This window comes from Canis lupus, chromosome 34 (genome assembly GCF_011100685.1).
Source record: "Canis lupus familiaris isolate Mischka breed German Shepherd chromosome 34, alternate assembly UU_Cfam_GSD_1.0, whole genome shotgun sequence".
Lineage (NCBI taxonomy): Eukaryota > Metazoa > Chordata > Mammalia > Carnivora > Canidae > Canis > Canis lupus.
Window position 1 is genome coordinate 23,384,587 of NC_049255.1, and position 13,178 is coordinate 23,397,764.

Consider the following 13,178-nt stretch of genomic DNA (forward strand, 5'->3'; position numbering starts at 1 on the left):
ATTAAGCCCTGCACTGGGCTCCGTGTTTAGGGCAGAGTCTGCTTGGGACTCTTTCTCCCTGTGTACCTCCTCCCTGCTCTCTCTCTCTCTCTCTCTCTCTCAAATAAATAAATAAATCTTTCAGAAGAGATTTGAGATGTGTAGAGAGGTTCGGGGTCACAACCAGGTGAAGATCAGAGCCAGAGCTAGAAAAATATTCTAGAGTTCTCAACTATTCTTCATATGATCCACAGTGCTTTGCTATGAAAGGCAGTTCTCAGGCTGGTGTAGAGGTTTAAGATCCTGAATTAGGGTAATGATAGCATAATGAGATTATTCAGAGATTCTTGAGATAAAAATAAAACACTAAATATAAATGAAGATTCAGGGAGTGATGGATTATAGGTCTTAAATTAGAAGAGAGCCAGGTATTATATTTCTGCCTGGGACTTCAGGGTTTGGCAGATAGTCCTAACTGAAATAAGGAAGTTTCATGATTTTCACACTCTGGTAATTTTGACAGTTGCACATCACTGGATGGGTGAAATGCTGTAAATATTAATGAACTGGAACCTCCCACTCAATCTGCATCCTGGGGCCCCTGTCCAGCATCAGATTTGCCAGTTGTTGACTACTTCTTTATCACTTGATTTTGCTTCCTCTGGATTCTGTATAATTGGCTGAATGAATTAAATCTGGTCCTTCATGGCAATATGATTTGAAGTAATTAAGCTTAGCTTAAACCTCAATTCTTTCTTTCTTTTTTTTTTGTTTGTTATTTTTTAAAAACATTTTTATGGAAGTTCATTTTAGTTAAAATACAATGTATTATTATTAGTTTTAGGGGTAGAATTTAGTGAATCATTTAGTTGCATGTAATACCTAGTGCCCATTCCATCAAGTGTACTCCTTAATGCCCACCAACCATCCCCCATGCTCCCTCCCACCCACCTCCCCCACCCTGTAACCCACATTTTGTTCTCTGTAGTTAAGAATCTCTTACAGTTTGTTTCCCTCCCTGTTTTTATGGTTTTATTTTTCCTTCCTTATCCTACGTTCATCTATTTTGTTCCTTAAATTCTGCATGTGAGTGAAATCATATGGTATTTGTCTTTCCCTGACTTCTTTGGCTTAGTATAAAATCTTCTAGTTCCATCCAAGTTGTTGCAAATGGCAAGATTTCATTCTTTCTGATGACTGAGTAATATTCCATTATAAATATATACCACATCTGCTTTATTCATTCATCTGTTGATGGACATCTAGGCTCTTTCCATGGTTTGGCTATTTTCTATACGAGGAGATACATCTATGTCAGTTGTGATCTTTAACATTTCATTTGGATTTGCCTTCTCTACCGAACTTCTGCTTTCTTCCCATCTGTTATCATCTGCATTTAATTAACAATTGCTAAGTCCTGTGTAGATTCTACATGAATTTGGGAGATGCAAATAGAGGCATACTTGAAAACTAAGACCATGATTTTGTGTATGATTCTTAATTATTAGAAGTGAGTAAATGAAAAGAGGTTATATAATAAAACCTATTCTGAGTAGTTATTTTTTTCTTTTCAGTACTTTGGCTTGAGTGGATAAGAGTCCTAAAATGTTAGACCTATTAAATGAAGTCGTTAAGTGCAAATACTTTTATAGCTGTTAAATTGACACAAGAGGATGCAGCTCACTGGCTGTCAGTGGCAGAACCAGACATCACATCTGCAGCCACCTTCTCCAGTGGTTTTCCTACTGATTCTAACGGAATCTTGCCATCCCTTCCCTGTGCTGTCTTACTTTCTTTTCCTTCTTTTCTGTCTTGTGTGTGCATAACACATGTGTACACACCTGTGTGTGTGTCACATCTTCCACCAACACCTACCTATTTCCAAGCATGTTAAAAGTGACCCATTTCCATACAAATTAAAATAATTCTTTCCTCTCAGTTTTGTCAGAATAGAATATATGGATTTTAATTCCTCAATTGAAGTTAGGATTATTGCTCTCTACAACACTTTTAAATTACAAAATGCTGTTTGTTAAATATGGAACATATAACCAAGACTGAGATTCACTGAGTATTTTTTTTAAGTGGATTCCACACCCAGCATGGAGCCCAATGCAGGGCTTGAACTTGGGATCTTGAGATCAAGACCTGAGCTGAGATCAGGAGTCAGTGCTTAACTGACGTGCCACCCACATGCCCCTACTGAGTATTTAAAGTTCACTTGGCAGGGGGAGAATGAGAGGATTTATTTGTTTAGGAAACAAACTGCATCTATAAATCACAATTATGATTTTATTCCAGCATCTTTTTAAATAGTAAGCTCTAAACCTGTCTGTGGTCTTCATTCCTAGTTAACAGTTTTGTGTAAAAATTGGCTCTCCAGAACTATCACATTCTGGAGATTTAGGCTTCCCAATGACTTTTCTTGAAACCTGAATCCAGAAGACATATGGACTTGTAACCATCTCTGAGAGATCCAAACCCTATTTTTTGTTTGAACTGCTGTTTTAGAGGTTCTGTTTTAAAGGATCTGTTTCTCCCACCAAAATCATTCTCTTGTTTTTTTCACCAAAAAAGTATTGTGAGCTTCTGAGTGCAGAGTGAAGATTTACTCATGTTTGCTTCCTCAGTGAGGAGCATAGTGCCTGGACCACAGCAGGTGCTATTTAAATCTTTGTTGAATGCATGAATGCCCAAACAAACTATGCTAGCTACAGTATTACAACATTTGGTTTTCTTAGGGGCTTGAGTATGAAGAAAACTGGCATCAGCCAGGAGGTGTCTATTGTGAATTGAAGCTGGGGAGTATTTTAAGTATTAGTGAAACTGAAAAATACATCCAATCATTTTAAAGTCATACCACCTCGAAGTGATTCCGGTGATATTTAGTGAGCTCTCCCCCAATTTTTTCTGTGTACTCCCTATCTTTATTTGGGTATTTGTGGACATTAATCTCAGAGTGTATGTTTCCTCTGCAGAATCTTGAGAAAACATGCCTCTCTGTAGAGTGGCCCCAGTATGGTGAGGTGATTCAGGAGTGCAGAAAAAGCATGGGACTTTCCATTGTAGTGTCTGGGGATCAGAATCTGGTTCTGGCGCTTATTTTCTCTGTGATCTTAGGGAAGTGGTTTGACTACTCAGCCCCAGCTTTTTTTTTTTTTTTTTTTTTTTTTTTTCTGTAAGATGTAACAGTATCAAACTCTTTACATCACTATTGTGAGGATTAAATGATAGAAAAACGTACAGGGGCTTATAGTGAGTATTCAGTAAATTGTGTTATTTTTAGGAAAAATCATTTCTTATTTTCTTTATTCATAGTGTCTGTCTTTCTTTCTTTCTTTCTTTCTTTCTTTCTTTCTTTCTTTCTTTCTTTCTTTCTTTCTTTCTTTCTTTCTTTCTTTTAGTGAACAACAAGACTGTGAAATTGCTCAGGAAATCCAGGAGAAGCTGGCTATTGAAGCAGAAAGACGACGCATTCAGGAGAAGAAGGATGAGGTACAACTTAGATAATGCCCCTCTACCCTAGCAGAGGAGGGACTGCTTTCAGTATTCATAGGCTCAGGGTAGGGTTGCCAGGTGGGCAGGTGAGCTCTTGTCTTTGGGGTGCGTAGTCTGAGTGTTGCCTTCCATAGACCACTGTTTATTGCCCCTTGATAACCTAATAAGTGAAATCTTAAAAGATAACGATAATTGAATGTAACATGTGAATTAGTCTCCTAGGACTGCTTTAACAAATGACCCTAAACTTGTTGGCTTAAGACAGTGGGAATGCCAAAGATACAGTTGCAATGAAACGCTGGGACACCTGCACCCTGATGTTTCTAGCAGCAATGTCCACAATAGCCAAACTGTGGAAGGAGCCTCGGTGTCCATCGAAAGATGAATGGATAAAGAAGCTGTGGTCTATGTATACAATGGAATATTCCTCAGCCATTAGAAACGACAAATACCCGCCATTTGCTTCGAGGTGGATGGAACTGGAGGGTATTATGCTGAGTGAAATAAGTCAATTGGAGGACAAACATTATATGGTCTCATTCATTTGGGGAATATAAATAATAATGAAAGGGAATAGAGGGGAAGGGAGAAGAAATGGGTAGAAAATGTCAGAAAGGGAGACAGAACATGAGAGACTCCCTAACTCTGGGAAATGAACTAGGAGTGGTGGAAGGGGAGGAGGGTGGGGGATGGGGGTGACTGGGTGGTGGGCACTGAGGGGGGCACTTGACGGGATGAGCACTGGGTGTTATTCTGTATGTTGGCAAATTGAACACCAATAAAAAATAAATTTATTATTAAAAAAATAAAATAAAAATTCAAAAAAAAATTGCTATTGCTACTGAAAAAAAAAAAAAAAGACAGTGGGAATGTATTCTCTCAGTTCTGGAGGCCAGAAATCTGAACCAAAGTTTTTGTGGGGCTTTGCTGCCTCTGGAAAAGATGATGCTTTGCCCCTTCCAAGCTTCTAGTGGCTCCTGACAGTCTGGCATTCCTTGGCATGTCACTGCGTCCCTACAGCCTCTGCCTCTATTGTCACATGGCCTTCTTTGCTGTATCTTTGTGTCCTCTTGTTTTCTTATAAGGAAACCACTGATTGGTTCTGGGACCCACCGTAGTCTAGCATGATCTTAACTAATGACATCTGTGAAGACCTTATTTTTGAATAAAGTCCTTTTCTGGGGTTCGTGGTAGAAATGAATTTTTAGGAGACACTCTTTGACCCAGTACAGGCTGTATTCCTGTGATCTTGAGAGGGAAAGCACAGACCTGAGCGTAGGCTGAACGGGAGTCAGTACATGTCATTGTGGGAGGTCACAAGCTGCTGTTGCTCTCACTCTTCGTTGCTTCTGGCTTCACTCTTCTATGAGTTCTGCCTCAAAGAACTAATCTTTTGGATTCTGTGGATATTTTAAAATTGTATTGTTTTTAAAGCTGAAAATGACTAAAAGTATCAATAGTGGTTTGTTGGTAAGAAGACTTGAATTTGCAGTTAACTAACTTGAATTTGCCTTTGTGTTGGACTTTTAGCATATCTTACAAACAATTCCTTTTCATTGTGTATTGATTCTGCATCTACCTTCTTTGAAACCAATTGTGCTGTTCTTGGTCACAGGTTAAGGTTATATTAAAGAAGAAGATGATTTATAATTTTAATAGGATTGCCATAGATTTATTGTATGTATACTCAAATATTTTTCTGGGTTAAAAGGGGCACTATTAATAATTACATAAACTGGGCCTATCCTGAGTACCAGCACATGTGATCATCCTGTTAAATAGGTGGGATGAGGGCCATCCGTAAACTAGCCTGCATATACTGCTGCTCCCACAGAGCCATCCTTGTTCCTATAAGACTCCTAGTACTATGCCAGGTGAGCATGAGACACCTGGTATTTGTGTATTTAGCTGTTTTTTTTTGTTGTTGTTGTTTGTTTTTTGTTTTTAAGAAACCTTGATTTTGTAATAATCAGAACTGCAAGTAAGAATTAAGAATTCCCTTTTATCCTTCCTGTTATCAACACAGGAACTCTTTCTTACTACAGGATGTGTTGCCTCTCTGTAGTTAATACTTTGCTTTTAGGGATGAAACTGGAACTGAAAGGAGTGATTATATTTTCTAAACAGGAAAGCTTTTATTTTAAAAATAACAGAGTAATGAACTTGGCTTCTTATAAATGCTACTGGTGTCCTGTGATTTTTTTTTTTCTCCCATTCGGGAAAAACAGGGGAGAATGAAAAACCAAAACACTTTATTTAGGCATGTAGAATCTAAACAGCGATCATACTAAATAGTCTCATGGTAATACTATATAAAAGTAAGCAGTTTAGTGATTAATTCTTTTTCAGATGAAGAAATTAAAACTTGAAGAAGTCAGTGTCTGTTCCCCAGCTATAATAAGATTCCAGAGAAATGTCTCAATAGTTCAGGTCCTCTGACTGACCACTTCGGACACACATGACTGTGATTCAATAGACAACATGTAACCTTTGGAGTCAGACTGCCTTGGGTTTGAATCTTAGCTTTTTAACTTTTGGCTATGACTTTCGAATCTCACTTAACCTTGTAGAACCCAGGTTCCAAATTGGAGATAGCGTGATAATTGTACAAACCCTGGAGGGCTGAGTGAGATCATGTATGTAAGGCCTCTGAGACATATTAAGTTAATAATTTCTTTCTTTTTTACTTTCTTGCCAATTTTTTCCACATCCTTATGCCCTTTATAACAGCTCTTATTTCTCTTACATAGAGATGTATGCTAAATTAGAAAGGGAAAAAATAAACAGGCTTAAGTATATTCCAGTCTAGTGTGATCTGAGTAGTCTTCATGCATTTCCTTGCCTTGATAGGCCTCCCAGCTGACTTGCCCTCCACTGCTGTTTGACCTGGTGAAATGGCCCCATTCCCCAGTGCAGTGCAGAGAATTAAAGGAGAAATTCAGTAGGGGAGATTTAGTGAGACTAACCTTAAAAACTATGTTCAGACTCTGACTTTCTAGCTGATGCCTTAGATTAGAAGATGCCTACCATGCTGAGTTGTTCTCTTAACAAAAGATAGGACTCTCAGCCCACTGGTATGTTACTATATTAAATGAACAAGATTTGTAATAGTAAAGCTTATCATTGAAGGATGTATAATAATGCATATTTATTTATTTTAGTCCTGCAGAGGAGACTGAGACTGAGATGAGATAATAGTGGGGTTTTTCCAGCCAGCTCTTGAAAAAAATGTTGCCTGTTACTCATGAACTACCCTAATTCTTTTTAAAATTTTTCTCCATTTATGCTCTTCTGTTTCCTTGTGGAGTCTGCTTAGCTAGTAAGTTCTTACTGAACAGCAGGGCTGTGGAAAATTCCTCTCTGGATTTTCACCCAGATCTCATTTTCAGAGATTTTTGGGGTCAACTCTCTTTAGTAGTTTATTACCCTTCAAACAACCAGATGTAGAATCCAAGGCCTCTTTTCTCTTGGGACAGAGTATTTTTCCTGCATAGCATTGTACATGAGAAGTTATACAATTCTGTGTGGGTGAATTAGCATTTCTAGCTTTGTTATGGTATAATTTTATTGTGCTTTTTAACACAGCACAGATGTAAGGCAACTAGCATTTCCATGCAGAGAGGCAGATGTAGAAAAGTTTTTTTAAAAAAGAAAGGAAGAAAAAAAAAAGAAAGGAAGAAAAGAAGGAAAGAAAGAAAAAGAAAGATCTTTAGTATTCTTACCAGCATTGCAGCTTCCCCCTTCCTGCTTCTCCCTTACTTTCCCCCTTCTCTTTCTTCTTTCTTTTTTTTCTCCCATACTCCCTCCCTCTCTTCCTTCTTTTCAGCTTTTCTCCTTTAAAAACAAAAACAAAAACAAAACAAAAAACAAAAAACATTTTTACATCGTGTGACTATAGTAGTTCCATTTCTCTCTAGGCCTCTGTGGAAGCAGGGTTTTGTAGCCTTTGGGAATACTGGACTGTATGTGTTTGTAACTAAGAAAAGTGGACTAATTCCACCGGGATCATTCTCTTTGGTCACAGCATAAGCATTTGTCATTGTTGTTTCATAAAGCTAAGGAATGTGTTTAGTCGATTTAAGTAATTTTTAAATAAAACTCCTAAGCATATGTGTGTGTGTTTAAATATCTATAGATATACATATATGTTTCTTTATACATATATGTTTCTTTTGAACCTACGTCCAAATATATGTGAAATGTGCAACTATTTTAGGGCAAAAGTTTTTTTTTTTTTTTTTTTTTGCTTAAGGAAACATTAGCATGACCATATTATGAAAAGTCTGTGGCACTAGTCCAACAGTTTGAAGCCATTTATAATATGAACTGTTCAGGGATAAACTTAGTAACGAGTTTACATTAAAAATTAATCTAGTGTGAACCATGGTATTTTTTCATAACATTCTTCAAGTGATTAGAATTTCATATTCTAAAATAATATTTATGTAAGTTGGTAATAATTAGAGCATACTTCAAATAGCAGTACATTTTAGCTACTAAAAAAAAATGCCTTATGTTTTGGTACTTTAAAAATAAGATTATGCATATATGGCCAGAAAGGGGGAGTGAGTAGAAGGTTGTTGACTGAGAAGATTCTTCTCTCTTCTTATCTTGGTCATAGTGATGTTTTTACATCCATAGAATTGTTACGTTGTTTTCCAGTCTTAAACCCCACTGGAGAGTATACCTGTTCTGAGTTCCCTACTGAATTAGATGTTACTTGCTAGTTGATAAAGAAGTGTAGCAATCTAATGGAATGGGTTTCTTCTTTTCTCTTTCTGATAGTTATTTAATAATCACATTTTTAGATTTCCTTGACTGTTTTTATGCCAAAGATTTCCTAATTTTGAAACCTACTACCATTGAGGAATAGAAGTAGAAACTTTCAGGGGAGAAGTAACCCTGATATAAAATCATATAAACCAAAAAAAAAAAAAAAAAAAGCCTAAGGAACCCAACATAATAGTTTAGTAATTTTTTTTAAAGATTTATTTATTTGAGAGAAAGACAGACACAGAGTATCAGCAGGGGGTGAGGGTGGGGAGGCAGAGGGAAGAGACAGTGAATCCCAAGCAGACTCCCCCTGAGCATATGGCCTGGTATGCAGGGATCAATCCTATAAGCCTGAGATCATGACCAGCTGAAGTCAAGAGTTGGACAATCATCCCACTGAGCCACCCAGGTGCCTCAATAGTTTAGTAATTTGTCATCTACTTGGGAATGATGTGTTAGGCTCTTCTGGGCTCCACTATGCCTTGTTTGTGATAATGCCTTTCTTAGAGCACTCACTTTTGCATATCTTAAATTATACTAATCATTTTGCTTCTAAAACTTAATAGGTAAGAACCTTGAGGATATTGACCACATATCCTGTTTTCTCTACAGGTCTGTAGGAGAATGTTTGGTCCATTGAAGGCAATTAGTAAGACTATGTTTTCATTAAAATGACTTGTTTTATCATCTAGAGATCCTTAACTGTGTTCTGTCTTATGTTCATAGTTTAAAATTTTCAAGATTTGGATACCATAGTGAGTTTTCATTCCAATAAATGTATTTACTAGAAAGTCTTCTAATTACAGTTTTTTGTTTTGTTTTGTTTTTTTCACATGAGCCCAAAGTAAGCCTACCTGATTAGTATGATTAATTAAAAAAATAATTTAAAATGACTTCAGAAGAGCTTATGAGTTCTTTTAGGTTTGTTTTCTCAAGTTATGTTTTATGAAACAGTAATTCCATTAGGTTTATACCTTTTATGTAAAAAGCTTTTTACTCAAAACAAATTTGAATATTTTTAGGTTATAGGAAGATGACAGGTTTCTTTTATCAAAGTTTTAAAATAATCTATTGTGCATTTCAAAGAGTTAGATGTAATGCAGGCTTTCCATTGAATGCTTTGTGTTTCTTGGAGAACCTTTAGAGACCAGCATTCTCAGGAATAGAGCTTTGGAAATGCTGTTCTAGACTAACCTTTACAGGAAGAAAGCTAAGGACCAAGGAGCTTGTTTATGACTAAGCTGCATGCAGCAGCATTGTGACTAACTGAAATCTTCAGTTTGTTTCAGGGGAAGTTTTTTCTACTGAAATCACCTCCCTGCAGGCAGTGCACAGTGATGTTGAAAAGTAGGGAGGGGCCCGCCCTTGGACTAAGCCACAGCTCTAAGTCAATCACTGGTCTGTGAAGTCTATCCTTTCCCTCCTCAAGCCAGCAGCCTTTCCTCTCACCAAGTGGAAGCTTACTCAAAAAGGAGCTGAGAGCTTAAAAGAGCAACAGGTTTGGGTGCTAAGGAGCATAACTGTTTCTCTCTTTGATGAAAAGCACTTTCTTTGACTGGCTAATGCACGGTAAACAAGTGGCATCATCCTTGTTTCTTTCCTCCTTGTTCTTCACACTGAGAACACAGCTTATTACTGTATATTCATCAGGATGAAGTTCAGTAGCAGGAAAGCAATTGTAAGGTCTCTAAAGCATAGTTTCGTTAAATCATTTATGCTGGTAGTTGGACCTGGTAATTTTCCTGTTTATTTTTACTCAGTTACAGCAAGGGAAATTTCTTGTTTCCTCTAAAGCAAACCGTTTGTCGCGTTAGGTACTCAGTAAACATGATAGCTCAGGAAAGTTTTGCATTTTCTTCCTATCCTGCACTAAGAAGTATAGAGATTTGGGAAACTTTATTATAATAATAATAGCTTTGGGAGAACAGTTATCTGTTCTACTTGTCTCTCTTGAACTGATTGGTATATTACTTTATAAGATATCAAATACAATGAACCTGGTACAGGGGTTATATGTAGTAACAGATTTATTAAAATGATGCATTAGGAAATTAAGACATTGGACTTTAAGATTGACTAGTAATGTGTCTGTATAGATATATGTATGTATAGAATATGTAGATACAGATATGTATATATATATCTATAGGTATGTATGTGTATGTGTGTGTATATACATATATAGAGAGTGAACATTGGGTAGTTAAGTAGCAGAAAGGTATGTACACCTTTCACAAAATTTTATGAGACACTTCCAGCATAGAAATCAGTTAGAGATAGTATGTTATTAGTATATTCATAAGCTTGAATTTAGGCATTCATTTAATAAAAAGGCAGATTTGTAAGGCCATTTTGATGATCATTGAAAGCTAAGTGTGTGGATGATCATTGTTGATTTACCTAGCTGCAGCATCCTTCATGTTTCTGCACTGACATGAAAGAAATTGATTCATCCAGATGAATTTTTTTGAAGTTTGCCTTCTAGTCTTCATATCGTCTTCATTTTGACTTATTTGGAAAATTGCAAAAGGGAGAGTAGTAATGAATTCTTGCTTCAAAATTTATATCAACATTTAAACACTTCTTGTCTTATATAAGTACTTAGTGTAAATAGAAAGTAAGCACCTTAAACTACCTATGATTATTATCATTTTTCACCAGTGAATGCTATTGCATATTTGTGTGATAGTTAAGAATCTGGTGAAGCTAGGGACCTTCTTTCCAAAAGAATGTACATGGAACAAAGTTTATGTGCTGTTTTGTGGGGCTTTCATAGAAATGAGCTTCAGTTTCAGAACACTGTCACTGGCTAGCTCAAAACCTTTAATAACCCTTCATCCCTTAAACTGTAGACTCCAGACTTCTTGAGATTGTGTGTTAAGGACTGCCTGTGTTCCAGTGTCAGAGTGTTTTTCCAGCCTCATCTTTCTCTTTAACACCATATCTCCTGTGTTCTAATGGACTGTTGGTTGTCACCCAGTTAAAACATTCATATTTTTTCTGAGGTTGTTCTCCCTCCTTACTTTGCCTATTGGAATCCAGTTCTTTATTCAAAACCTAATGCAAATGCAAAGACTTGCCATAATTAACTTCAGCAGAAATGAGATTTGCCTCTTTTATACGCACATTGACATTTTTACCCTCTTATTAAGGGATTTGTGATTTAATTGTATTGTAGTTATTTCTTATACCTTTGTTTTCTTACAATGATGGTAATCTCTTGGGAGGCAGGATCAGAACTCAGTAACTGCTAAAAACTTGCCTGAAAATGAAGCAAAGGGGAGACAGAATACTGTTTTTTCTTTCTCAGTGAAGACAGTGGTATTCTAATGAAAAGCTAAATCAGAATCAGCTGAAGAATTATAAAGCTTTAAAATTAAATTATACATATGATTTATAAAGTTTCATAGATTATTGCTCTCTTCTCCATGCAGACTTACTGAATCATAATCTGGAAAAAGGGCCCACAAATAAGTATTTTTTAAAAATCTGTTGTGTAACCAGCTTTAGGAATACTAGATTTGTATGACTCCAGATTGAGTTAGACATAAATTTTGATTTTTTTTTAAACCTTTCTTGTTCATCTGGATCATACACTGCTCCTGTTGAGCAGTTATCTATGGTGTTTGAATGGCATGAGTTCAATGCCAGGAAGTCTGGAAAGCTATGGACAGAACCCACAAAAGCTTGGCAATGGAATGTCAGACCACTGACTTAGAGGGCTACTGGATGGAATCTGTTTCATTATAAAAGTTTTCATTCTCTGGTAATATTGATTAGTGTTCTGTCTGTTTTTGCAGGACATAGCTCGCCTTTTGCAAGAAAAGGAGTTACAGGAAGAGAAAAAGCGAAAGAAACACTTTCCAGAGTCTTCTGGATCCAGTGCTTATGGAGATAGTTGCTATTATGAAAATGGAGGTAACAATGGCTACATTATGACTTACTCTGTCTTTAGACTCAACCATAAGACACCCCTTTAAATTTGTAAAGTGACCTCAGGGCCCATAAGGATTTGTGGCCAAATTCTCTCTGAATCTATTGAATTCATCAGTTCCTTAGTTGAATAATCAGAGCCATTTTTATGGCTATTAAAACAATTGTGGTTTTGTAAGATTTGACACGCATTCTGTTGTGCTATAACCACTTGGAATGCTGTACTACATTCTAAACACATAAACTGGGCTGTAAAAAGTGGGGGTGTGTCTCTGGGCTTGATCTTTCTCAAGGAGTCTGGACAGAATGTCCGAAGCAGCAAAGTGCCATGAATGATGAAGATGGTACACCATACATCAGTTGGGTAATAAAACTTTTTCCCATGCCTCTTGTATTTCAAAAATAGGCCAATAACTATGTGTGTTGACGACAAAATTAAATTCTAAGATTCTGCATTCATTATTTACTCTTGATACTTTCTTGCTATTTGATTGCCATATAGAAAAATTCCTGAGGGAGAAGTCCCTTCTGAATTTCTCTACTCTAGTGCTTGCTTTTGCAGTGTGGTGACAGCAATGGTATTGTGGTGGCAATTGTGGTACTGGTGATTCTTTATCTTAAAAGTGTGTTGGGAAATGAGTATTTGCAAATATTGTTCTGCCTTTTTAAAAGATCTGTCAAAGGAGAGATATTCCCTATAATTCTAATGTCAGTATTTATTGTAGTTCAGCTTGGAGACCAAGCTTAGGGTAACAAGTAACACCTAAAGCAGTTCCTAGAAAGTAATAATATCAAGGTCAATGATCCCAAAGGCCCTTGTGAGCTAATTATCAATTATTCCTGTATAATTTCATAGTAAAAGGTAAATAGGTATTTGTCTTTGATGAGCAGAATGCAAGGTATGCATACATAGATGCTAGGATTACTACAGTTGAGTACAATCTTGCCCAGTCACGCTCTAAATTTATTGTTCTCAGTGGAGCTCCTTTCTATTG

At 36.6% G+C, this 13,178-nt stretch overlaps 1 protein-coding gene across 3 annotated transcripts in view; it reads left to right on the top strand.

Annotated features, from left to right (window-relative positions):
• Window positions 1-13,178, top strand: part of CCDC50 (coiled-coil domain containing 50) — a 57,326-nt gene that overhangs the window by 15,363 nt on the left and 28,785 nt on the right. For all 3 annotated transcript variants that reach the window (XM_038583698.1, XM_038583697.1, XM_038583699.1), the window contains exons 5-6: window positions 3,384-3,474; window positions 12,051-12,168. In XM_038583698.1, the coding sequence (XP_038439626.1) occupies window positions 3,384-3,474; window positions 12,051-12,168 (209 nt within the window). The remainder of the gene's footprint in view (window positions 1-3,383; window positions 3,475-12,050; window positions 12,169-13,178) is intronic.